Source organism: Sceloporus occidentalis, unplaced genomic scaffold (genome assembly GCF_023333645.1).
Source record: "Sceloporus occidentalis isolate IW3139 unplaced genomic scaffold, rSceOcc1.0.p SCAF_8, whole genome shotgun sequence".
NCBI classification, from domain to species: domain Eukaryota; kingdom Metazoa; phylum Chordata; class Lepidosauria; order Squamata; family Phrynosomatidae; genus Sceloporus; species Sceloporus occidentalis.
Window position 1 is genome coordinate 26,096,030 of NW_028316988.1, and position 27,039 is coordinate 26,123,068.

At 45.5% G+C, this 27,039-nt stretch overlaps 1 protein-coding gene across 5 annotated transcripts in view; it reads left to right on the forward strand.

Annotated features, from left to right (window-relative positions):
• Positions 1-27,039, forward strand: part of SEMA6B (semaphorin 6B) — a 195,836-nt gene that overhangs the window by 158,591 nt on the left and 10,206 nt on the right. For 4 of the 5 annotated variants that reach the window (XM_089535647.1, XM_089535648.1, XM_089535650.1 and 1 more), the window contains 11 exons: positions 6,612-6,744; positions 8,017-8,143; positions 11,849-11,909; positions 13,414-13,476; positions 19,105-19,206; positions 20,387-20,477; positions 22,079-22,198; positions 22,725-22,813; positions 23,502-23,719; positions 24,762-24,893; positions 25,809-25,958. In XM_089535647.1, the coding sequence (XP_089391773.1) occupies positions 6,630-6,744; positions 8,017-8,143; positions 11,849-11,909; positions 13,414-13,476; positions 19,105-19,206; positions 20,387-20,477; positions 22,079-22,198; positions 22,725-22,813; positions 23,502-23,719; positions 24,762-24,893; positions 25,809-25,958 (1,268 nt within the window). In that variant the 5' untranslated portion in view covers positions 6,612-6,629. Of the gene's footprint in view, positions 1-288; positions 330-3,718; positions 3,843-6,611; positions 6,745-8,016; positions 8,144-11,848; positions 11,910-13,413; positions 13,477-19,104; positions 19,207-20,386; positions 20,478-22,078; positions 22,199-22,724; positions 22,814-23,501; positions 23,720-24,761; positions 24,894-25,808; positions 25,959-27,039 lie in introns of those variants that run through there. The other variant, XM_089535649.1, reaches the window with a different exon arrangement.

Here is a 27,039-nt window from a genome sequence, read left to right on the forward strand (position 1 = left end):
CAGTCAGTTTTAGGAGGGAGAAGATTCCTTGCTCACAAAATCAATTTCATTGATTGATCAGTATCAGTGACGACTCCCTTATGGAAGGACATCTCTAACCATTGTGATGCCTGAGGTCCTTTTGGGTTTTAAAGGGGTTTTCAAAGCCTGCTTAACTTGGAGTTCATTATTATTATTATTATTATTATTATTATTATTATTTATTTTCAGGCTTTAGAAAAGTTACCTTTTTAGAACAACACTCTAATGAGTCTCGCACTTGTCTGAAGTGTCTTGAATGTTTTCTTTGGCTGCCTTGGTTTGTGTCTGCGTGTCATTTGGACTTTGAGGTAATTTTAAGTATTCTATAGGAACTATTTTCAGTCTGCGATGGGATCTTGTAGCACCTTTGAGATGAATTAATAAATAACCAATAATAAATAGTAACTAAGAGAAACTACGTGTGAAAGGGATCTAGGAGTCCAAGTAGACCATAAATTGAACATGAGTCAACAGTGTGATGTGGCAGCTAACAAGGCCAATGCAATTCTAGGCTGCATCAATAGAAGTATAGTGTTTAAATCCAGGGAAGTAATAGTGCCACTCTATTCTGCTTTGGTCAGGCCTCACCTGGAATACTGGGTCCAGTTCTGGGCACCACAATTAAAAAAGGACATTGAGAAACTGGAGCGTGTCCAAAGGAGGGCAACTAAAATGGTGAAAGGTCTGGAAACCATGCCCTATGAGGAGAGACATAGGTAGCTGGGTATGTTTAGCATGGAGAAGAGAAAGTTAAGAGGTGATATGATAGCCCTGTTTAAATATTTGAAGGGATGCCATATTGAGGAGGGAGCAAGCTTGTTTTCTGCTGCTCCAGAGACTAGGACCCGGAGCAATGGATGGCTGGAAAAGAGATTCCACCTCAATATTAGGAGGAACTTCCTGAGAGTAAGGGCTGTTCAACAGCGGAACAAACTCCCTCGGAGTGTAGTGGAGTCTCCTTCCTTGGAGGTCTTCAAGCAGAGGCTGGATGGCCATCTGTCAATGGGGATGCTTTGACTGGGAGTTCCTGCATGGCAGAATGGGGTTGGACTGGATGGCCCTTGCGGTCTCTTCCAACTCTACAATTCTATGATTCTATTATTCTTAACTTGGGGTGCATTTACACTGTAGAAATAATGCAATTTGGGTACCACTCTGACTGCTCTGGCTCCGTCCCACAGAATCCTGGGATTTGTAGTTTGGTGAGGTCCCAGAACTCTTTGCCAGAGATGACTCAAGACTTTATAGAACTACAGATCCCAGGATTCCCTAGGATGGAGCTAAAGGGCTTTAAAATGATGCCAAGCTGCGGTATTTCTATAGTGTGGATGCAGCCTCAGTTTCCTTCCTCAGAAGCATGGGGTGATCTGATGCCCAAAAGGACATTTGTAATCTGACTGTATTAATAGCCAAGAAATGCAAAATTTGTGGGTATGGTGATGAGGCGGCGGGTTCGGTGTTAAATATGGTTGTTGGGAGACAAAGGCAAACCACCCTGGCCTTGGGCAACATCTTTCCTCCTCCCTTTCCTCCGGTTAAAGAAAAGGGCATCAGAAAAACATTGGCCTGGATGATTATTTATGCCCTTGTTGTACCAAAAATATCCCAGAACCGTGACCCATTTTAATGCTTTGCCATCAGCCTTCTTAGAAGGGCAATAGCCATTTGTGCCTTACTTTCCAGCATGGCTGCCCTTGTCAAGGGCATGGCTGAAAGAGTTGAATAGGTGCTTCCCTATGACCTCTGCTACAAGATCAGCCCATATTTCTATATTACTCCATTTTTAGCAGATGCTCATAGAATCACAGAATCATAGAGGTGAAGGAGACCCCAAGGAGTCACCAAGTCCAACTCCATTCTGCCATTCAGGAAAAACCCCATCAAAGCAGCCCCAACAGATAGCCATCCAGCCTCTGCTTGAAAACCTCCAAAGAAGGAGACTCCACCACTCTCTGAGGCAGCATTTTCCATTGCTGAACAACTCTTACCATCAGGACGTTCCTCCTAATGTTTAGGTGGAATCTCTTTTCCTGTCGTTTGCATCCATTGCTCTGTGTTTTAGTCTCTGGAGCAGCAGAAAACAAGCTTGCTCCATCCTCAATAGGACATCTCTTCCAAGGCTATCATGTCCCACTTTAAGCTTCTCTTCTCCAGGCTCAACATACCCAGGCTTCATTCCCACTTACAGATAAATCGGTGTGCGATCCGAATAGATGGATCGATCCGACAGTGGAGCGTGGTTCCCATTACATTTGCCCAATCGCATTTTTCCCTTCTAAAATAATCCACTCGTGGTTCACATTTAGGCATGAATCGATTCAAAATGGACCCGCTCCAGCCAGCCGAAGGGCAAATTTAAATCGATTCCGATCCACATCTGGTTCACACTTGCGCAGAATCAATTTATGGAAAAAGACGTGGAAAACATCAGCGTCAAAAAGACGCGTGTTAAATGGGTCTGGCACATGGCCTCCCTCACCGAAATCCCTTCAGTGATTCGATTTAAGTGGGAATCAGGGTTATTTGAATGGATTCAAGTCGAATTGCAATCCGGTTTAAAAGGTAATGGGAATGAGGCTCCTTATGTTGCTTTATGGTTTCCAGATCTTTTACCATTTTGGTTGCCCTCCTCTGGACATGCTCCAGCTTGTCCACATCCTTCTTGGATTGTGTTGCCCAGAACTGGACACAACATTTCAGGTGAAGCCCAACTAAAGTAGAATAGAGCGGCCATGACTTCCCCTGATCTAGACCGGTTATTCCCAAATCCTGGCCTTCCAGGTGTTTTGGACTTAGCTCCCAGAATCTGAAACTATTGGCCAAGTTGGTTGAGGCTTTGGGGAATCACTGGTTCTAGACACTACACTTCTATTGATGCATCCTAGGATCATATTGGCTTTTTCTACCCGATGGTAGATCTGGTCATTTTGACTCTACCTTTCCTCTTTCAGACGCCATCCATGAATTAACGTTTAAGGTGGCACCATTGTGTGTTTTAGCTTTTACGCCTGGAATCAGTTGGTTAAGCCATCATAGTAGTTTTATCTGATCTTGTAAACTCTAACTGGGTTTCTTAATGAAGACAATTATTTTTCTATTACTGTATGCTCCAGAGTTGCCAGGTCTGCAAAAATAGCAGTAAGGGACCGTCGGAAATTCGCAACCTGCCGCTTTGACAATCAAAAAGAAGAAAAGATCTGTGCTATTTAAATCCCAAATGAAAGGGTTGGTTTCCATTAGTTTAGCGATGCCTCTGTGAAACGAACATATTGTCCACACTCATAAATGACATGACGCAGACGCACCCATATGTCTTTATGAAGGGCTTAAACCTCAAAACATGAAGGTTTTTGGGGGGACGTCTTCTTTCCAAACCTTCTTATACCAGTTCCTCCCTCTGAAATATAGCCTACAGTACCTGGGATTCTTTAGTGGTCTCCCATCCAAGTACTAACTCTGCTTAGCTTCCAAAATCAGATGGGATCCAGTGCCTTTAGGATATTTTGGCTATAATACATGGTGTAAATGCCTTAAAGGCACCGGATCCCATGTGATTTTGGAAACTAAGTAGGGTCAGCCCTGGTTAGTACTTGGATGGGAGATACATTCTGCTCTGAATATATCTTGAGTATGTTCTGATATACTGTGTATATGTGTGTCCTATGGTGACCCCATGGATTTCTTTGGGTTTTTTTAGAGAAGGAAGACTTAAAGGTGGTTTTGCCAGTTTCTTCTTCTGAAATCGGACTTACAGCATCAGGTATTCATTGGTGGTCTTCCATCCAAGTACTAACCTGGGCTGACTCTGCTTTGTTTCCAAGGTCAGACAGGATCTGGTGCCTATTTAGGCCATGTTTCAAAATATTCTGTATACATTATATGTGTCTGTGTGTGTGTGTCCATGTGCCTTCAAGTCAATTTATGGGGACCCCATGAATTTCAGAGGGCTTTCTTAGTCAAGGAAGGTTTTGCTAGTTCTCTCCTCTGAACTAGAGCCTTCAGTATCTGGATTTGTTGGTAGTCTCCTATCCAAGGATTAACCAGAGCTGGCCCTCCTTAGTTTCCAAAACCAGAATGGATCTAGTGCTGGTAGAGCATTGGATAGGTTTTATTTTTGGATTTAAGAGTGCTGTCCATGGTGGTAGTGTCTGGTGCATTCTGTTCTAGGGATGCATGGAATCCAGATCTTTCAAACTGTAAGAGATTCCACCTCAATGTTAGGAAGAACTTCCTGAGCTGTTCAACCGTGGAAGATGCTGCCTTGGAGTGTGATGGAGTCTCCCTCTTTGTAGGTTTTAAATAGAGGCTTGGATGCTTGGCAGAATGGGGTTAGATTAGATGGCCCCTTTGGAGTCCCTTCCAACTCCAAGATTTTATAACTGTGTTGCCTTTCTCTGTAACTCTTTCCTTCATCCTCTTTCCTCCTTAGTTTTTCTTTGCACTCTCGTGAGCTCGAAGCATCAACACTCTTCCCATTATAACCTGTGAGCGAAAGGTGAAAATTGGGATTTAACAACACTTTTCTTTGGTGACTAAAAAGGGGGGGAGACGGGCCTTTGCTCTTTTCATGCATGCAGAGAAGTTAGTTCGATCTTGATTTCTTTTGGAAAAGGCCTGTGTCGGAGTGTTGGCTTTTTCCTCTTCCTCCTCCTCCGGTGATAATCCCCATTAATCCTCTGCCATGCCAGGTTTTCAGATGCTTTGAAAATGTTCTGGTTTCTCTATCCTCCTCCCACTTTCCCCCTTTCATCCTCAGTGTACTTCAGTTGCTGCAAACTGAGCTCAAACTGCAAAAGTAGTTTTGTTCTCCATTAACTCAGCCAAAGGAAAAGGAGAGGAGTGGGACGAATCTTGCCCTTCCCAGAAGACTCAGGCAAAAGCAACCTGCTGCAGCTTCTACCTTCTCTGTTTTTCCTCTTTAATAAATCCAGTTTTCATTTGTGAGATGTTGGAAGGTCCAGATTCAGAAAGGCTGCCCTCTCTTTGCAAAAAGAGCGACAAGATTTGCAACAGTCCTGGAACTCAGCATTGCTTCCTAAAGCTGACCTCAAATTATGGATATGACCTTCCACCGTCCGAGAGTTTTGAGTGCATTTGGAGCTCTGGACTTCGATATCGCATCCGCTGTCAAATCTGCAAAGGGCAGTTTGGTTGTGTTCCTGCAACTCAACCCCCTCGTGAATCTCCTTTCGGAGCGATGTTCACATACCAGCCGCTACATGCCAAACACCGCACTTCTTGCGGCGGTGAATTCCCTAAATGGATTACGCTCTGCTTGATTAAATATTTTCCTTGTGTTTGCCGTAGATCGACCGATTTTATTAGAAGCTTCTGCATCCCAATTGCACACCTTCCAACCTTTCACATCTGAAAATTGCAGCCAAGTAATATCAGAGTGTGGTGAAGATGGCAAATGATGTTCGTGAATAAGGACACGCTAACTAGAAGAGGCTGCAGCAGTTTGCTTTTGCCTGAATCGACTGGGAAGGGCAGGATTCTGCTCACTCCTGTCCCCTGGTTAAGTGAATTGAATGGAAACCACTTCTGCATGTTGAGTTTAGTTTGCAGCAATTGAAGAGAGCCTAGGATGAAGGAGGGAGAGCAGGAAAGGAGGAGAGAGAAAATGGGACGTGTTAAAGCAGCTGAAAAGGTGGGGTGGCACACGATTAATCTGGACCCTGATAGCTTAATTTTACTTATATAGTATCTTAACATGGGGTAGACAGAGGTTTAAAATGCCTTGTATGCTTCCTTATTGTAGATGATGCAGTGACACAGATGAGGGAGATCATTTGGTTTATACAGTGGTCTAACACAGTGGCTTAATTTGGTATATTCTTTTGCACTTCCAAATCATTTTTGATTTATGGTTTTTGACATATTTGGCTTACGGTTTTTGACTTATGGTTTTCTTGGCAAGTTTCTTCAGAGGGAGTTTCCCATTGCCATCCTCTGAGGCTGAGAGAATGGTCTTATACAACCAAGCCAGGATGCTAAACCTGATCTCCAGAGTCGTAGTCCCAACGCTCAAACTACTGGCTCCCAATTCAGTGTATACAATGTCTTAATGTGATTTATACTATGTTTTAAAGCATGTTTTCCTATTGATTGTGTTGACGGGCTTAATTTGGTTTAGACAGTGGTTTAATTTTATGTCTCCAGTGACTTAATATGAGTATAGATTGGTTTAACACGATGTATGCAGTGACTTCATATGGATTATACAGCGGATGATTTTGGATTATAAAGTACATCCACATGGATTATACGGTGTCTTAATTCAGTCTGTTGTTGTGTGCCTTCAAATTATTCCCAGTTTACAGCAATCCTACAGTGATTCTAAGTTTTCTGGGGCTGAGAATGTGTGACTCACTCAGAGTTACCCAGTGGGTTTCCGTGGCTGAGTGGGGATTCAAATCCTGGTCTCCAGGGTCATACTCCAACACTGAAACCACTACGCCATGCTGAGTCTAAATGTGATCTATACATTATCTCAATATGTATGATGCAGTGTCTTAATATAATCTAGCCATGGTTTTGTATGTTTAGACCATGGCTTGATATTCCTCTCTCATTTTGAATCCTTCCAGGTGTGACGGGTGCTCCCCATGGAGACCATGAGCCCTGCCTGTCTGCCTTTCACCCTACTACTGCTGTTGGAAGCCCCGATTCATGCACTCTTCCCTGAAGAGCCTGGTCCCATCAGTGTGGCCCTAAATGACTGTAAGTGAAATTCTGGGCACATCTATGGAGTGGGGGTGGTTTGATGTCTGTAGAGCATGGTCATAACATCTCCAGGATAAATTTACAGCATCTCCAGGAGAAGTTCGGAGATATTTTCTGGGATCCCCTTGTAGTACTGTTGGGGAACATTATGCCCATTGCATAATGACCTCCTCAAATATCTGGTGGGATGTCCACACCTGTCCCACCACTGCCCTTTCTCCACCTGCAAGTTGAACAGGGAATTGTGGAGACAACCATGGGTGTCACAGTTTAAGAAAGATGTTGGCAAGCTGGAGTGTCCAAGATGGTCAAAGTTCTGGAAAGCAAGCTTCTCCACCTGGAAGTTGAGCAGGGGATCATGGACACAACCATGTGTGCCACAGTTTAGGAAGGACATTGGCACGATGGAGTGTGTCCAGAACAAGGTGACCAGGATGGTCAAAATTCTGAAAAGCAAGCTTCTCCACCTGGAAATCAAGAAGGGGATCATGGACACAACCATAGGTGCCACAGTTTAGGAAGAACATTGGCAAGATGGAGTGTGTCCAGAACAAGGTGATCAGAATGGCCAAAAGTTCTGGAAAGCAAGCCATCTCTACCTGGAAGTTGAGCAAGGAATCATGGACACAACCATGGATGTCACAGTTTAGGAAGTACATTAGCAAGCCGGAGTATGTCCAAAAGAAGGTGGCCAAGATGGTCAAAGTTCTGGAAAGCAAGCTCCATCTACCTGCAAGCAGAGTACAAACACACTGTACGGCTACTGAATATGGAGAAGTCAGATCTGGCCAAGGTAGCACATGCCTTGGTGACATCCTGTTTGGATTAGAGTTATGGAATCCTATAGTTGGATCAAGTCCAACACCCTTCCCAACGCAGGATCTCCAGATAAAGTCTTTTGGAAGACATCCGGAGAAAGAGATCCAATCACCTTACCAGGTCACTGGTTTCATTGCTGGAGAACTCTTATCACCAAGAAGTTCCTTCTACTTTTCAATCCAAAGTGTGCCCTCCTGTCACTTCAAATCCTTAGACCTGGTCCTACCTTCTGTGGAGCACAAAACAAACCTGCCTCCTCGTCTCTGGGACAGCTCTAGAGGAATTTATAGAGGGCAATCCTGTCACCTTTCTGTCTTCTTCTCACCGGGTGGAAGGTGCCTGAACCTGAACCTGGGTTTTGTTCTCCATGCCTCTTATAGTTCTTGTTGTCCTTCTCTGAACCCGTGCCCATTTGTTGAAAGCCATCTCTTGTTCTTCTTCCCCTTGCAGATGTGAAACAATATTCGGTGTTTGTGGGGAATGGGATGGGCCGCTTCTCCAGCCAAGATGGAGGAGCCGAGCGTCTCAACATCCAGAGGATGCTGATCGTCAACAGGACCTTGTTTGTAGGAGAAAGGTAACAGCTGGACATGGTTTGTGCCCATCGCTCGCTTGCCTCGAATATGTGGTATAGAGTGTGTATGTGTGTATTCTGCCCAAACTTGGGTGCACAATTATAACAGGTCAATCGGATTTGGAACTCGATTCTTCAGGTCCTTAAGTTGGAGGATGGCATGGGTTAGCTGTGGTCCCCAAATCTATCCTCATCCCTCTAAACTCCAGTTCTAATCTTTTTCCCAGTTGAATTTTTAACCCCCAAATTCCCCTGATTTGCTGTTCAAACAGAACTCCCAGCTACTTCCAAGGGCCATTTCAGCCCCCAAACTGAAGGAAAATGGGGACTAGGAAGGATGTGACATCATTTCTTGGGTGCATCTATATTGCAGAAATAATGCAATTTGACATCGCTTTTAAATGCTGTCACTCCAGCCTGTGGAATCCTGGGATCTGTAATTTTGCAAGGTTTTTGGACTGTTGTGCCAAAGAGTGTTGGTCCCTGACTACACTACAGGTCCCAGGATTCTGTTGGTTGGAGCCCGGGTAGTTAAAGTGGTGTCAAATTGCATTATTTCTACAGTGTAGATGCACCCTTGGTCTCTGGCCTGCCAGATGTTTCAGTCTTCAGCTCCCAGAATCTCAAACAGTTTGCCATGTAGGCTGGAGGTTCTGGGAGCTGAAGTCCAAAGGTGCATCTGCACTCTATTAACCCACAGTTTTCTAGCTGGGGTTGTTTACGTTAAGTGCCTCCAGGCTGCCTGTCCGACTTATGGCAGTCCTATGAATTTCAGAGGATTTTCTTAGGCAAGGAAGACTCAGAGGTGGTTTTGTCTGTACCTGCCTCTGAAATCCAGTCTACAGCACCTGGGATACATTGGCAGTCTCCCGTCCAAGGACCAACCAGGGCTGGCCCTGCTTAGCTTCCACGATCAGGCAAGATTTGGTACCTTTAGGATATTTGTGTATGTGCCTTCAAGCCACCTGTCGACTTATGGCCACTCCATGAATTTTATAGGGTTTTCTTTGGCAAGGAAGACTCAGAGGTGGTTTTGCCAGTTCCTTCCTCTGAAATAGAGCCTCCAGGGCTTGGGATTCGTTGGTAGTCTCCCATCGAAGAACCAACCAGGGTTGACCCTGCTTAGCTTCCAAAGTCAGACAGGATTTGGTGCCTTTAGGATATTTATGAACGAAAATGGGAGACGGCTCCATGGTTGTGTCGATGAGAGGATTTCAGGATGCGCTGTTGCACCATGAGCCAGACCTGCTGCGATTCCTTCTAAAGGCAGAGGCGCCCTCTCCGGTGTTCAATTTGGCAACCCAATTCTTGTATAGATCTAGCTAACGTGGAGAACAGGGCTTGTTCTTTCCCTTTAAGGGAAGCATTAGACCTTTGTGAAGGGAGCCAAGCTGGGCTGGGGAGGGAGAAGGGAAGGGAAGGGGTGCCTTCATACAAAGGAGACATAGTGTTGCATGAATCCTAAGCAAGCCGGGCCGGGCGGCCAAACTCAAGGCCTGCTGCGCTGCCATAGCAACTTGCAGTTCTCGGGAAGCGAGCAATAACCAAAAGGAAGAAAAGAAGGAAAGCAAGATAAATTAGCCATGGTAGGTCACGCCGAGAGGCTGAGACACCCATGCAGCGGATTTTCCTTTTTCTTTTTTTCCTCCGAATGAAAGACAGAAAGGGATTAAACCGATCTGATTTGATTCCTGGGCTGCAGGGGGGGGATGCAATTCGACATCGCTGTAAGTGCCATGGCTCCGTGCTGTGGAAACCTGGGATTTGTAGTTTTGTGGTCCAGGTGCCAAAGCAAACTACTGACCCCAGGATTTCATAGCACGGAGCCAGGGCTGTTAAAGCGGTGTCAAACTGCATTAATTCTGCAGCGCAGATGCAGCCCCTCTCCAACAAGAAGTTGACTTGCTGGGTTGGAGATGACCGCTTTTGCAACCGGCGGTGCAAGAGCCTTTGTAACAGGCAGCATCAGAGTGTGGTCAAGATGGCAACATTTATGAATGAGGAAGAACAGACAGGTGAGAAGAGGATGCAATAGTTTGCTTTTGCCTGAGCCTACAGAAAACGGCAAGATCCTGCATCTTCCTCTCCTTGCTGAGTTAATGGGTTTCGGGCCATTTTTGCACTTTCGGTCTGCATCTGCACTGCAGAAATAATGCTGTTTGACACCACTTTAATGCCCATCCTCAATATCACATCCTTCCAATATGGCGATCCATGTTTCCTCTTAACCTTCCCTTCCCCAAGCTAAACATACCCAGCTCCCTAAGGTGTTTTGCATTGGGCTTCGGGGTTTCCAGACCCATGTGTGCATTTTCCAGTGCTCTGTTTAGCACTGAATGACTGGATCTGGCAGTTGCCATCTTACCTTCCCTCCAACAAGTCAGTGGCAACCATTTTGCATGGATCTACCCTGTATTTTACTACAGAGGAGCTATCCAAGATGCTGGTTCCTATCATGCGAAATACAGTTGGCCCTCCATGGCCTGGTTCCTACTATCTTTTAAATCAGATCGCAAATCGGTTTGAACTGGTTCAAATGACCCTGGTCCCACTTGAACCGAATTGCTGAAGTGATTTGGAGAGGGAGCCATGTGCTAGACCCATTTAACCCACGTCTTTTTGACGCTGATGTTTTCCACGTCTTTATGGATAAATCAATTCCGCACAAGTTTGAACCAGATGCAGATTGGAATAGATTTACATTTGCCCTTCGACTGGGCACTCAGTGGGTTTCATAGCTGAGCTTGGAATTGAACCCTGGTCTCCAACATTCAAACAGATGGCCAACCGTTGGGAGTGTACCCAACTACTACTATGCAATCAAGAGATGGCACTGGCATTGCCCATAGTATGCTCAGATTGGTTAGTATCCAAACTTAGCCCTTGGGGCAAGAATCCAAGAGGCCAGTGCTTGATCCAGTCCCAAAAAACCTTCTCGATATCTCTTGGATTCTTGGATGACTTTCTCTTCCGTGCGCCTGTTTCTTTTTCTGCGCATTCCCCCCCACTTCCGACCCTGCGCCTCGCACGTCATAAATCCCGTTCTGGGTATATAATTTTTATCTATTTATGTTTTTTTAATGGGACTTTTAAACTCTGGGCTGCGCGGCATCGGATGGTGAGGTAATGAAGCGCGGCCGTGCCATTTGTAAACAGAAAGCTGGGATTCTCTGGGCCAGGAGGAGCCTTGTAGGTCTTTCACTGAAGCAAGCGCCAATCTGCAAAATTCCTGGAAGGAAAGGAGGAGGCAAATGCTACAAGTCTTTTACTGTACGATCGAGAAAAGCATGCCCCCAACTTTCCAGACTTGGCAGGGACAGTCCCGATTAATCCTCTGCCATCCCACTTCAGCTGCTTTGAAAGTGTCCCGGTTTCTCTTTCCTCCTCCCACTTTTCCCTCCAGTTTCCTGGGCTTCAAATCTGGCTTGGCCATGGAAACCCGTTGGTGATCTTGCCCAAGTCACACTCTCTCATCCTGAAGGGAAAGCAAAGACAACCCCTCCTCTGAACAAAACTTGTCAAGGAAACCCTATGATAGATTCACCTTAGGGTCGCCATAATTTGGAAATGCCTTGAAGGCATGCAACAACAATACCCATAAACCTGGCTTTGGCTTATCCTAAAGTTTTTTACAGGGGATGATAAAGAAGTAATGGCTAATCTCTCTCTGTTCTTCACATTTCTCTCTTTCGAAATCTACTGTTTCAGGGATAACTTGTACCGGATAAGCCTGGAACCTACCTCGGCCGGTGAGATGAGATATCACCGGGTAAGTGGAAAATGGACCCCCAAATATAGTTTTCTTTTACCTGTGCCCCCAACTCCCCTTCCCTGCTTTTCACCTGGAAGGAATGGTTTTGCTATTGTTTGCTATTGTTCATTTATTGCAGACGTGGACAAAATGTGGTCCGCGGACCACATGTGGCCCATGAGACCCCAAAGTGAAGCCCCCGCTGAACTGCCTAGAAGCTGTCCAAAGCCCCCAAGTTCCCCCATAAAATCTGTGTCAATTTGAGAATGGTTTTTATACTCCTAAATGGGTCCCCAGCACCCCCAACCCAATTGCAAACCATCAATCAATCAATCTGACTAATGATCATATACCGCCAGATTTATAATTCATAAATCTGGTGTTGTGACTCAATCTGCTAACTGAATTTTGTGTGATTGGTTTGTCTCTTTTATGTAACGTCTCTATTTTATATGGTTTTTGAGTTACAGCGTGTCATGTTGGGTCCGTTGACCATAAATATTGATGGATTGATTGATTGCAAATGGAGCCGTTTCTCACCCCCCACACACACTGGGGGGGGGGGGGAATGAAGATATTTTGAAGATTATTTTTATCCTTCCACTTGGTTGTACCTTGGTTTGGCCTTATGGTCAACCGTTGACCTTTCCTCATCAGTGTAATTCTCTATTGCATTGGATTCTTTGCATCCCACACTTGCAAAAAGCACCCAGATTGCACATTTTCAAAACCAGACATAACCATCACTTGCCATTTCAGGGAAATGACCCAGTTTGGTCTGTAAAGATTCGAGAGATTGAAAGCATACTCTCCAACCTTTCACCAACGAAAACAGGGTTGCATGTGGCCATGCAAGATCAGGGTCTGGTCAAGGTGGCAAAAGTTATTCACAAGGAAAGCAAGGAGAGGCTGCTGCAATATGATGTCGAAGATTTTCATGGCTGGCATCCATAGTTTTTTTTGTGGGTTTTTCGGGCTCTGTGACCATGTTCTAGAAGAGTTTATTCCTGACGTTTCACCAGCATCTGCAGCTGGCATCTTCTCTGATAATCCTCTGAAGATGCCAGCCACGGATGTTGGCGAAACGTCAGGAATAAACTCTTCCAGAACAAGGCCATGTAGCCCGAAAAACCCACAAAAAAACTATAGAGGTTGCTGCAGTTTGCTTTTGCCTGAGAAGGGCAAGATTGTGCTATTCCTCTCCTATTTCCTTTCTTTGAGTTAACAGAACGCAAACTCCTTTTGCACTTTGAACCCCATTTGCAGCAATGGAAGAGAATTGGAGGAAAGGGAGGAAAGCGGGAGGAGGCAAGAGAAAGCAGGACATTTTAACAGTAGAGAATGAATTGGGATTGTTGCTGCCAAAAGAGGACATTTGGTGGGTACATGACTGTGGGATCAGCACAGCTTTCCATAGATACCTATCCTTGCTTTAGAGACATGTTTTCTTCAGGGGTGTGAGGTTGTTGATACGAATCCCTTTTTGTTCTGACATTCCTCTGTGTTTCTGGACTTCCCGCAGAAGCTGGCATGGACGTCAAATCAGCACGATATCAACATCTGTCGGATGAAGGGGAAGCACGAGGTAAGTTCCCCTGCGTGGTAGAAATGGCACAAGACATGGGCTAAATGGGAGATCTGTTCCTATTTGCTGGGAGTATGTGCTTTCTTCTTCTGTGGCTGCGTCCGCATTGCAGAAGCGATCCAGTTTGGCACTGCTTTTAACCACCTTGGCTCCATGCTATGGAATTCTGTGATTCATAGTTCGATGTGGTACCAGAGCTTTCCGACAAGAGAAGGTTAAAAGTGTCGCCAAACTACGCTTCCCAGAATTTCATAGCATGGAGCCGTGGCAGTTAAAGCGGTGCCAAGGTGGATTATTTCTGCAGCGCGGGTGCGGCTTCCGTCATCCAGATCCTGAACAAGCCGAGCTCAGATCCTGCTCTGGGAAAAGTCGAAGTCTGTGGCTTGAATAAATTAACGCTCATCCTGCCGAGCTGCTAATAATTATCCCTTTTGCATAATTGGTTCTGCCAACCATGTGTAGTAGTGAGGAAGGTGTTCTTGGCACACACACATACACACAGACATACATACACAGCTTCTGAATTATTGCTGGGTGAAACCTGTTCCAGCACATCCATAATGTTTGCATCCAAATCCCTGTTCAGACACCTTCTGCAGAGCATTGGAGAGATCCTAAAGGTCGGTTGGATGCTTAGGTACACAGCAAGTGTCCTGTTTTGTAATGGTTTCGTAGAACTGGGGGTCGAAATGCAGGGATTTGTTGTTTTATCTGTTGCTGTGTGCCTTTAAGACATTTCCAACATATGGCAACCCTTTGGGCAAGTCACACTCTCGCAGCCTCAGTGGATGGCAATGGCAAACCCCCTTGGAAAATCCCATGATAGGGTTGTCATAAGTTGGAAATGACTTACCGCAACAACAACATTGGCTGCCTGACCAATTAGGGACCATGTCACCATTGCAACAGTATCATGATGTGGGAAATCTGTCTGTGACAATGTCTGACCAATTAGGGATCATGCCACCAATTGAACAAAAATCATGGGGAATCAGGGATCGTGCCATAACTGTAACAATGTTATTCTCAAATTCGATCTTTATTTACACTCAATAGACCCGGTGAGACATGCTATATAACCTTAAAACCATATGACATAGAAAGGTTACATATAACTTAAAAGTTAAAACCATATAAAATAGAAAGGTTACATAAAAGATACAGGAATTGTACATAAAATTACATTATCAGATTTGGTTATCACACTAGAGGTTATTACTGATTATATAACTATAGATCTAGGGTATGTTGCCATTAGCCTGACCCCTTTTTGATCATTCGGCCTTAAAAGCTAAAGACAAATGTTATTGCAACAGACAAGGTAATATTCGTGCATTTGCCTTGCAACAACGTCAAGACCTATCAGGGATGCAAGTAAATCCTCCTGATTGTGTCACGGAGCGGATGCAGTGATAGGAAAATGCACACTGAATAAAGTCATGGATGATCAGGGATCATGGCAAACCTGCAACAATATCATGACCTATTAGGGATGCAAATACACTTGTCCCTCCCTATTTGCAAGGGTTAAGGGCACAAGACCCTTGTGAATATGGGGAAACCGCAAATAATACAAACATCATGTGTTTACCTGAGAGGACACCTCTCTAGGAATCTCTAGGTCCTCCAGTGCAACTCTGTGGTCAATGTTCGGGATCCAGGTAAATCCTCCTGATTATGTCATGGATCCATTTTGGCTCTGTGACATCACCGACCATGACATGTGAAGGGGGTCATGTTCTCAGCCCATTTCCCCCGCCATCCCAAGCATCAAACCAATACACTCCCCTCTTTTTCCAGCTTGGCTTTAAATAGACGGGCGACAGCCTTTTTGCCGCTGAGCCGACTCGCCTTCGCAGACACTTAGCTCAGCTGCAAGGTGTGCGCACCACACACTCCCCCTCCCAGCATCCCCAGCTGCAAACTTGAACCTCCTGCACTCCCATGGGTGTTTCCTGCTCTGGTCCTTAGCCCCCTGGGATGCCTAGCGCTTCTGCCATGTGCGCAGCCAGGGGAGGCGTTAATAGAATCTGGAAATTGGATTTCGCACCGATTATGAGATGTGTCTGTTCCGATCGACGGACCGGAAATAATTAATTACAAAAGCAATTATACCAGGCTCCTAATAAATCACATTTGATATAAAATGTTTTCAGGGAGCTAGGAGCGAGGTGCCGGGGGGGGGGGGGAGATGGAGAAAGAGAGAACTAGTGCGCTCAAGTTAGCATGTGTGAATCCCAGGGGGAGAACTTTGGTTCAACTCAGTGGAGACGTTCCTCAAGAGGAAGAGTAGAAGAAGGATTGGGACCAGTTGGGTCCAGAGGCAGAACAGATCAGATTCAGTTTGCAAAAGCTGAGACGCCAAAGGTATTGCTCCAGTCCCAGGTGTCTTGGGCCCAGCTAGAGCTAATCATTCAGCTGGAAGCTGCATAAAGCACTCTGTACATGCTCAGAGACCTCCTTTGCCTTTGACATAGCAATTCTATCCCATCTCTGGGAGCTATTGGTTCAAGCTGATCCTCTGAAATTGGACACAATTAGCGGCTAGAGCAAACTACAATTTTCAGACATGTCCTTTTCCAGGATATGCCCTCCATTCCAGCCTTCTGCCCAGGAGGAATTTCAAAAGGCCCTCCATTTTGAGCAAGACTTTAATAATAATAATAATAATAATAATAATAATAATAATAATAATAAGTAGTAGTAGTAGTAGTAGTAGTAGTAGTAGTAGCAATAGTTTTATTTATATCCCGCCTCTCCAGAAGGATCGAGGCAGGATACAACAATAAAAATGCGAAAATAAATACATAAATATATACAAAATAAAATTACATAATCCCTTTATCCCCTTTCCTTAAAACTAACTTAATAACATTATAAAATATAGTTAAAACCACTTAAAATAGTCATAAATGTATATTTTGATGAGTGTTTTTTAAAGCTTTTCTTTGGGCATGGCCTCCGTTTTCCTGGAACGGCCAACGTTTTGTGGTGCCTTGTCGTCTTTTTGCGGTTAAGGCATTTGTGGTCGCCCTGGGCTAGAGTCGCTTCAAGAGGGTCAGTGGTTTAAGTGTTGGATTAGGACTTTGGAAGCAAGGGTTCGAACCCCTGCTCCACCTTGGCAAGTCACACTCTCTCAGCCTCAGAGGAAGGCAAAGGGAAACCTCCTCTGAGCAAACAAAATCTCGCAAAGAAAACTTTGTGATAGGGTCGCCGTAAATGGGAAATGACTTGAAGGCACCCAACAGTAACTTCAACAAAGTCACCTCAAGTAAATCTGCCCCAACCTGGGACTCCTGAGAACTACAACTCCCATCGGTCTCACCCAATTCACCCGAGTGCGAATGGGCGTTGTAGTCCAAGGCACCTATGTTAGGAAAGCCCTCTGCCCAATCTCTGGGAAGAAAGGAGGAAGGGGCCGGAGCCATTTTGAGCAACCTTGCCCCAAACTGATGCTCCACTGAGACTACAACTCCAATCAACCTCACTCAGGGTTTGGGGGTTGATGGGAGTTGTAGTCCAAGGCATCCAGAGGACTGGGGCCAGGTTGGGAAGGTGGCTCTCAGGAAGCTAGGCTTTCTATGGAACATAAATGGGAGATGGACGTCTCTCCTGTGCCTGGAAAAGGCTTGCAATTGGAGATTTGGGAGATGTAGAGTGAAGAACAATGACTCTTGCAGAGACATGGCAAGGAAACTGTGTTCTTGATATTTCCATAGAGAGGGATCACAATATCTACCTGGCAGCAAGAAGGTTTGGGGTCTGCATAGGGGTTTGTGGGCCTTGCTTTCCCCATCCTTGTGTTAATGTATTAATTGAATATGTTGCGTATTTTGCAGCATCTTGCACCTCTTGAATTTGGACCTCTGCAATCTTTCCCAAATTCTAGTTCATTCTGATTCAAACTTTGTCTCCCATCCATGGCCCTTGGTTCTTCTTGGGTACCATTCTATTTCGAAGCCACTTTTTCCTCTTCTGGGCCTTGCAACGCTGCCCTTTCGGCCCATTTAAAATTTGCAGAAAGAACCGATTTCAGGATAAAGCAGAGACAGAGAGAGCAAACTGGGGAGGAGGGAAATCAAGGCATACACAACACACACAACACACACACACACAACACCACCCAACCTAGCTCCTCAAAGAGCTGCTTTCTCCCCCTTCATCCTGCTCTGAAACCATGGAAACAGAGAGAGAAAAAGTGGTGCTTGGATGGGATTGCAGAAGAGATGAGGAAAACACACAATAGGGGACACAAAGGTCTATGCCACAGCAGGCTTGGAGAGGAGGGAGGAATAGCAATGGTGGAGGGACCCGCATGGAGGGCTTGGGTTTGCAAAACTCGGAGCCCATGGGGGGTGTTGTACATTCATCTTGTTGTCATTGTTGCAAGGAAGGTAGACCTTCCAGGAGAGAGGTTGCAGTTGTGTCTGAATTCCAACAACCATCGCAGCAGGGAATTAAGACTGAAACTAGGGATGGGATTCTTCCCTGTTGTTGTTGTTGTTGTTGTTGTGTGCCTTCAAGTCCTTTCCGACTTACAGCGACCCTAAGGCAAACCTATCATGGGGTTTTCTTGGGAAGATTGCTTCCGAGGGGGCTTGCCATAGCCATCTTCTGAAGCCGAGAGAGTGTGATTTGTCCAAGGCCTCCCAGTGAGTTTCCATAGCCAAGTTGGGATTCGAACCCTTAGTCTCCAGAGTCCTTGACCAGTGCTCAAACCACTACGCCATGCTGGCTCCTTCACTACACAGAGTAAATTTAGCCATTTGCTTCCAAGTCTCCAAAAGTCACTCAGGTTCCCAAGGCTGTAATCCAAAAGTCTCATTCTGCGCAAAATTCGCATTGGGATGATTTGTGCGGGAAACAGCACCTTTCTGCGCAGGAAACCTTTTCTTCCTTGAAAACCATATTTTCTTCTCATCTGGGTTTCTTGATGTTCAAAAAACCATGTTTATTAAGAAAACCAGTCATGCTTCAAGCATATCATGAGAAGACATAACTCAGTGTAAAATGCTATAATGCTCAATAAAGTGGAAAGAAGTAGGAACAGGGGAAGGCTGCATGACAGATGGACCAGGAGGGCAACCAAGATGGTAAAGGATGAGCAAAACCAGCTCCAATGATAAATAGTTGTTGATTATGTTTAGTTTATGGAAGACAAGACTGAGAGATAATCTGATAGCCATCTTCAACTATCTGAAGGGCCTCCCCCCAAAAAGATGGGTGGGATCCAAACTGATCATTTTGAGGGACAAGAATGGAGTTTCTTCCTAATTTTAGGAAGAACGTTCCTCATAGTAAGAACTGTGGAATAGTGAGAACTTCAGAAGATGGTGGACCTTCTTTGTAGGAAGTTTCCAAACAGAGATGGCATGGGTGGCTATCTATCAGAAATGATTTAGCTGTGGATTTCCTTGACCAGCGTGGGCTTGGACTGGATGACCCTTCCAAACTCTAGCTTTCTTTGACTTTTGACAGTCAAACTCTGAGCATGGGAAGAGCTCATGCTCAGAGGTTTTGTGGTGCCTTTCAGAGTAATCCATGTCTTTCAACTTAAGCTATTGTGAGCCTGGGAAGTGTGCCTCTCACCTAACTCATCTCCCTGTCCCTTTGTTTTTTCCTCCTCAGGCAGAATGTCGGAATTTTATCAAAGTCTTGCTCCTTCGCAATGACAACATGCTCTTCATCTGTGGCACCAATGCCTTCAACCCCATCTGTGCCAACTACAGTGTGAGTACCTTGGATTTACCCCAACCAACTCAAGCCAGTGTCCTATCTACTTGCCCCATGAGACCATCCCTGGATGTCACTCCAAAGAGCGATATTCCCTATTACCATTCCATGGTAGATACATTCTTGGTTGCCATGCCATGGTAGATAAGTTCCTGGCTGCCACTTGTAGGAGGTACGTTTCTGGCTGCCATTCTTGATAGATACATTCTAGGTTGCCACTCCATGGTAGATACATTCTTGGTTTCTGCACCATGTTAGGTACATTCTTGGTTGCCATGCCATGGTAGAGAAGTTCCTGGATGCCACTTCTATGGGAGTCATTCCCGGCTGCCATCCTTAGAGATACATTCCAGATTGGCACTCCATGGTAGATATATTGGTTGCCACAGTATGGTGGCTGCATTTTGTTTGTCACACCATGGTAGAGACGTTCCTGGCTACCACTCCATGGTAGAGCCATTCTTGGTTGACATACCATAGTAGGTGCATTTTGGTTGACACACCATGGTAGATAGGTTCCTGGCTGCCACTTCTAAGAGATGCATTCCTGGGTGTCACTCTATGGCAGATACATTACTGGCTACCACACTATGGCAGGTACATACTTGGTTGCCACACCATGATAGATGAGTTCCTGGCTGCCATTCTTAGAGATACATTCCAGATTTAAATCGATTCCGATCCGCATCTCGTTCATGCTTGCGCTGAATCAATTTATCCAAAAAGACGTGGGAAAAAATCGGCGTCAAAAAGATGTGGGTTAAATGGGTCTAGCGCATAGCTCCACCGTCTCTGCATCTCTTCAGTGATTTGGTTCAAGTGGGAACCAGGGTCATTTGAACCGATTCAAAATGATTTGCGATCCGGTTTAAAAGGTAGTGGGAATGAGGCCCTGGTCAAACGAACGGATGAGTTTCCTCTCCGGGGGTGCATCCACACTGTAGAAATAATGCACTTAGACACTACTTTTAAGTGCAGTAGCTCCATCCTTGGATTTGTAGCTTTGCTAGGTCTTTAGCCTTCTCTGCCAAAGAGTATGGGTGCCTCACCCACCCACCCCATTGTGAGAGCTACACAACATGTAGAGTTTTTGTGTGAGCCTCAAAAGCCCCATTCCAGCTGCGTCTGCTCAAAGCCTTGGAATCATGTCATCTTAACCCTCTTCTCCTTCTGACAGATGGATGGCCTCGAACTCATTGGCGATAACATCAGCGGCATGGCCCGGTGTCCCTACGACCCCAAGCATGCGAATGTGGCCCTCTTTACAGGTCAGTGGGGCAGGTTGGTGCCCAGCGTGTGCAAATCCATGGGAGGGAAGTTTCAAGTCCATATACATACATAGAAAGAGAAGAAGAGAGGGATACAGAGATGCACTCTTTTTTTAGTGCATACCTTCCAATTTGTCAGAGACAGTCCCAGTTAATCCTCTGCCTTTCCACTTTCAAGCTGCTTTTAAAAGGTCCCGGTTTCTCTCTTCTCCTCTCACTTTCCTCCTTTGTCCTCAGTTTGTTTCAGCTGCAAACTGAGTTCAAAAAACAAAAGGAATTTGCACTCAGCTCAGCAAAAGGGAGAGGAGAGGAAAGAGCAGAAACCTTCCCTTCCCAGTAGACTCAGGCAAAAGCAAACTGCTGCAGCCTCTCCTAGCCTTTATCCATTTTCTTCTTCAGTAACCTTTGCTATCTCAGCCACATTTGGATGGTGCTTGGCTGCACATGTCCCAGGTTTTGTCTGGGAAATGTTGGAGGATTAGCAAATATAGCATGATTAGAAACTGCATTGAACCCTCCTCACTCTCTGCCAGAGAGAGCCAGGTAGCATCCATCCTTCCAAAACTTTACCCCCGTTTTACCTTCACAACAACCTTGTGAGGTAGGCTAGGCTATGAAAGGTTGGGCCCAGGGCCACTCATTCAGGTTTGCAGCAATTCCTTCACTGTCCCTCTCCCAGTCTAAGTCGAGACTTTTTACAGTACCTCCATTGGTCTCCGCAAAAGCTTTTCAAAAGTTTGGCCCTCAATTATTATCAACCTTTTCTCTCTTCCCACCATCCCTCTCTCTGTGCATCAATTTCCCCACTTTTCCCCCATCTGCTCTTCTTATCTCTCCCTCCTTCCTTTTACCCATTCTTCTTCCTCCACTCCCTTTCCACCTCCTACTTACTTTTCCCACATAACCCTCTTTTCCTTCTTTTTCCCCCTCTGTTTCCTCCTCTTTTCCTCTTGTTTCTTCTCTTTTTCTTTCTTTTCTTCCTTTTTCCCTACTCCTCTTCCTCTTTTCCCTCCTCTTCTTTCTTCTTTCTTCTCTTTTCATCTTTTTCTTTCTTTTTTCTCATCCTTCCCTTCTGTTTTTCCTTCCTCTCCTCCTCCTTCTTACTTCTCCTCTCTTTTGTTCCCATCTTTTCCTCTTCTTTTCTTTTTCTTTCCCCCCTCTTTTTTCTCCTTTTTATTCCCCCTTTCTTCATCTTTTCCTCCACAACTCCTCCTCCTCACATTCTTTTCTCTCTTTTCCGGTCTTTTCCTCTTCTTTTCCTACTCTTTTTACCTTTCCTGCCTCTTTGCTTCCACTCATCCTCTTTTTCCTCCCATCTACTTTCTTACCTTTCCCCCACTCCTCCCTCTCTTTCTTTGCTCCTTTCCTCCTCTTCTCCTCTGGCTCTCCCTCCTCTTTTCTCTCCTTTTCTCTTTTCTTCCCCCTTTCTCCTTATTCTTCTCTTTATTTTTCTTCCCCTGTTTGAAGCCCTCCACAAAGTGAGAACCAGATGCCCACCCAAGAGCATCCCTTACTCCCCTTCTTTCCCCGACGGCATTTCTCATCCATCCTTCACCATCTCTCTCTTTCTCTTTCTCTCCTTCTTTCTCTCGCCATGGCAGGAGGGATGCTGTTCACTGCCACCGTGACGGATTTCCTGGCCATCGATGCCGTGATTTATCGCAGCCTGGGTGACAGTCCGACCCTGCGCACCGTGAAGCATGACTCCAAATGGTTCAAAGGTACAGTGGGGACCCATCCATCAGTTGGGCTTCCTCTCATGGTCAACTTATTTAAAAATCTTGGACACCCTCCATCCAGTTTGTGAAAGAGTTTGCAGAAGCCGCAGCTTGGAATTACAGTTAACACTTGCTTCCTCCTCAAAGTAGTCAGTTGTTATGGGTCTTCAAGTCCTTTCCAATTTATGGTGACCCTATCAAGGGGATTTCTTGGCAAGTTTCTTCAGACAGCGTTTGCCATTGCCTTCCCTTGAGGCTGAGAGAGTGTGACTTGCCCAAGTTTACTCATTGGGTTTTCATGGCTGAGAAAGGAATCGGACCTTGGTCTCCAGAGTGATAGTCCAACGCTCAAACCACTATGCCATGCTGTTTCATTGTGGGTGTACTCTACTTTAAAATGCATAGTGTGAATGGGCCCCAGGGATCAAGACCTTGTAAACATGTCTGGCCTTTGAAAGACCCTTCCCAAATCTAGCCCTGGTGATACATGGCTTGCCTTTTCTTTTTTATCTCTATCCTCCCTGTGCAGAACCCTACTTTGTACACGCCGTGGAGTGGAAAAGCCACGTTTACTTCTTCTTCAGAGAGATCGCGATGGAGTTTAACTACTTAGAGAAGGTCAGTATCAATATGGTCCGGAATGGCTACTGCAGATCCCATCACTCAGTGCTTAGCATCAGAACCCAGCATCCAGTGACTTTGGCCTCATTCCCACTTAACAGATAAATCGATGTGCAATCCCAATCAATGGATCGATTCAACAGCAGAGTGTGGTTCCCACATTTCACCCGATCGCATTTTTCCCTTTAAAATAATCCACTTGTGGTTCACATTCACGAATGAATCAATTCAAAATGGACCCGCTCAAACAGGCCGAAGTGCAAATTTAAATCGATTCCGATCTGCATCTGGTTCACACTTGCGCAGAATCAATTTATCGAAAAAGATGCGGAAAACATCAGAGTCAAAAAGATGTGGGTTAAATGGGTCTAGCACATGGCCCCCCCTTGGAATCGCTTCAGCGATTTGGTTTAAGTGGGAACCAGGGTCATTTGAACCGATTCAAACCGATTTGTGATCTGGTTTAAAAGGTAGTGAGAATCAGTACTTTGAGTTACAAAACACTTCCAAGCCATTTGTGATTTTGGACCAAGCTCTGCTTTTATCTGGCTCTCTCACCTTTTCTGCCACCTTCCAGCGGGAAGCCTTTCCAAAGTCCAGGTTTTATTCCCAAAAAAGCCAAATAGTATAGACTTTTCTCTGACCCTTTCTCTTGTTGCTGTTTCACTTCTTTTCCTCCTTGCAGGTGGTGGTTTCGCGGGTGGCTCGGGTGTGCAAGAACGACATGGGCGGATCGCAGCGAGTCCTGGAGAAGCAGTGGACGTCCTTCCTCAAAGCTCGACTCAATTGCTCCGTCCCAGGGGACTCCCACTTCTACTTCAATGTCATCCAGTCGGTCACTGACATCTTAGAAATCGACGGGAGACCCGTTGTGCTGGCCGTCTTCTCCACCCCAACTAACAGGTCAGATAGATTTAGGAGTGGTGAGCACTGGTGGCTTCCATGTCACTCCAGATTTGAATTGCGACTTGAAAACAGTGCTTCCCAAACTCCGACCTTCCAGATGTTATGGACTTTGGCTTCCAGAATCCCAGACAATTGGACAAAATGGCTGAGGGTTCTGGTAGCTGATGCCCAAAACATCTGGAAGACCAGCGTTTGGGCATTGTTGCTCTAAAGGAGCTTTCCAAAGTCCTGAACAGCAGCTCCAAATTGGTTTGGTACATTGGACTGCTCCTCTAAAACCGATGAAAACCAAGATTCGCCATCCTCGCCATGCAACCACTTGTTGTGATTCGGACAGAGACCTGTCACTATACTCTTTTCATGATCAGAGCATTGGGATCCCAACGGGTCGGCTAATCCACACACACCCCGCCAATGCAGCACTCAACCACTAAAATGGGCACCCAAGCTCTCTTTAACAACCTCCAGCGAAGGAGACTCTGCCACCTTCTAGGGTAGTCCATTGCAATTCTGGGGTGCTCTTACTATCAGGAAGTTCTTTCTCACATGGAGGTAGAATAGGTGCCTGAGAAGTGGAGCCTTGGGTGAGGAATGTTGGGAGTCGCAATCCGACAGGGTTTGGAGAGCCAAGTGATTCCCACCCTTGGTCTACACTGGTTCTTCAAGCTAGCCATGGATCCAACTGTTTTGGTCCTTATGCTGTCTTCTCCCCAAATCTGATGTTGTCAAGCTGTCAGCGAGTTACAAAGTTACAAAACCATTCCTAGGGTGCATCTACACTGTCAAAATCATGCAACTGCCAGAGCTCCATCCTACAGAATCCTGGGATTTGTAGTTTGGTACAGCACCAACCTTCTTTGACAGAGAAGGCTACAGACCAGGTAAAGATACAAATCCCAGGATACCAAAGGATGGAGTCTAAACTCAGCACTGCATAACCTTTTGTTACCTGGAGAGGATACTCTACCCCTCAGCTGTGTTGCGTAGATAGTGGAGAAAGTCCTTTATCACAAATGCTTTCCCTCCCTGTCTTTTATAGCATCCCTGGGTCGGCTGTCTGTGCCTTTGACATGGCCCAAATTGCCTCCGTCTTTGAAGGCCGCTTCCGGGAACAAAAATCTCCCGAATCTATTTGGACCCCGGTGCCAGAAGAGTTGGTACCGAAGCCACGGTGAGTCAAAGAGCGGCGGTTGTTTGGTGCTTTTCTGGTGACCATTGGCGTTGAATGCCAAAGCAGAACCTCCATGCTCAGATGCAGTTTACTGCTGAATATCTGCATTTGTTTCTGCCCAGAAGGTAGGATTCCCATTGAAAAAGCAGGTCAACCAGTCTATTAATGAGATTCACTCCAGGGCTCTTCTAATAGAGATTTACTGTGATAGGAAAATGGTTGATCCATGTACTGGGGCAGTCCATCTTAGACTGCTGGGGATGGGGACCATGGGAGGAGCAGTTCCTTCATGTCTTGCTTGGGGGCAGTTCTGGGGAACAAAACGGCATCCTAAATAGACTTCAGCTCTAAATCAAGCTGGGTCCTCCTACGATATCCAGACACATCATAGTTACCCATCTCTGGATTAGATGAACCTTTGATTAATTGAAGAGGACTTTCCCACTATTCTTAATGCTTCTAATCCAAGACCTTTCCAGCTTTCGTTAATCTGGATGGAGATTTATGAAGCACTGCCTCATGAAAGGTGTGTGTGTGCATTCATAGTCTATGGGTCCACATAACATTTGCACATGAGTGCATTAAAATATCATCGCCAGTGCAAGCTTTCTGCCTCCTTGGCTCACCATCATGCTTTAGAATTCATTGAGCAACTCTTAAGCGCATTGAAGTGTACAGCCTCGTTTGTTTTTGTTTCTCAGTTTGTTTCTTACTGCCAGTGTATAGAAGTAATCCTTTGCTTTAAACTTCTCTAAGGAGCACCCTGGGAACAGGGCGGATGGGGAAACTGGGACATGGGTGGGAAGATGTGAAGGGATTGGCAGCAAGTCTCCAAGGTTAGCCAATTCATAATCCAGGTGAGGCAATGCGATGCAAGACATTTAATGCTCTCCGCCACCTCTTGCCCCCTTGCAGGCCAGGTAGTTGCGCAGCTCCTGGGATGCGCTACAATTCCTCCAGCTTCCTTCCGGACGAGATCCTCAACTTTGTCAAGACGCATCCCTTGATGGATGAATCGGTGCCGTCTTTGGGCAATGCTCCCTGGATCATCCGGACCATGACCCGGTGAGCAAGCGAAAGAGGCGGCTAACATGTTTTTAACCGTTGGTCACACCCACAGAGAGCAGCGGAAGGAGAATATTGTCGAACATCTGAGGCTCTTATCATTAGGTGTCTTTGCTTTGGGTCCATGGATCCAATTGCTCTTCTCAGTTATACTGGAAGGCAGAGTTGGGGAAAATTTGACCCATAGTCCATATGTGGACAAGGTGACCAGATGTCCTAACTACAAAGAAGGACAGTATACTGTAAGACATAGGACATTCAACAAAAGTGTAGGACATTGCAATATAAAAGCTAAAAACACTCATAGAAATATAAATCATGCTTCTTAGTCATGCTCTACATAGAGGGCATTTTGGGATTCCTCTTGGACCAAAGGCTGCAATGTAGGAGATGTCTGGGGAAAGGAGGACATGTGGTCATCCTGTACTCAATGAGCTTCCTAATGATGCTCTGCATGGAGGACATTTTGGGATTCCTCCTGGGCAGAAGGCTGAAGTGTAGGAGATGTCTGGGAAAAGGAGGATGCCTGGTCAGCCTCTACTCAATGGGCTTCTTAGTCATGCTCTACACGGATGACATTTTGGGATTCCTCCTAGATAGAAGGTGGAATGGTAGGACATGTCCTTGAAAAGGAGGACGTCTGGTCACTTTGTACGTGGCTCCATATTTTGTGGCTGAAGGCCCTTTGACCACCTCACTGCGATTTCATAAAAGGTTGCCTTGGGAAATGACCCACAAATGTGGCTTGAAAAGACCCCCAAATAGGATGTTCTGGAAAAACGCACTGCCCAAAATGCAAGTGAAATAAATAAGAGTTGATACGATCGCCCTATTTAAATTTTGGAAGGGATGTCATATTGAGGATGGAGCAAGCTTGTTTTCTGCTGCTCCAGAGAACAGGACCTAGAACAATGGATGCAAACTCCAGGAAAAGAGATTCCAGCAAGAATTAGAGCAGGGAAAGAGACCTGAATATATTCTGCAATAATCTAGATAGGTCTGTTGCAAAAGTAATAGTTGCCGTTTTGCAAATCCCTCTCTTAGGGCGCAGGCTTTCTCCACTTCAGCCTGTGCGGAAAGG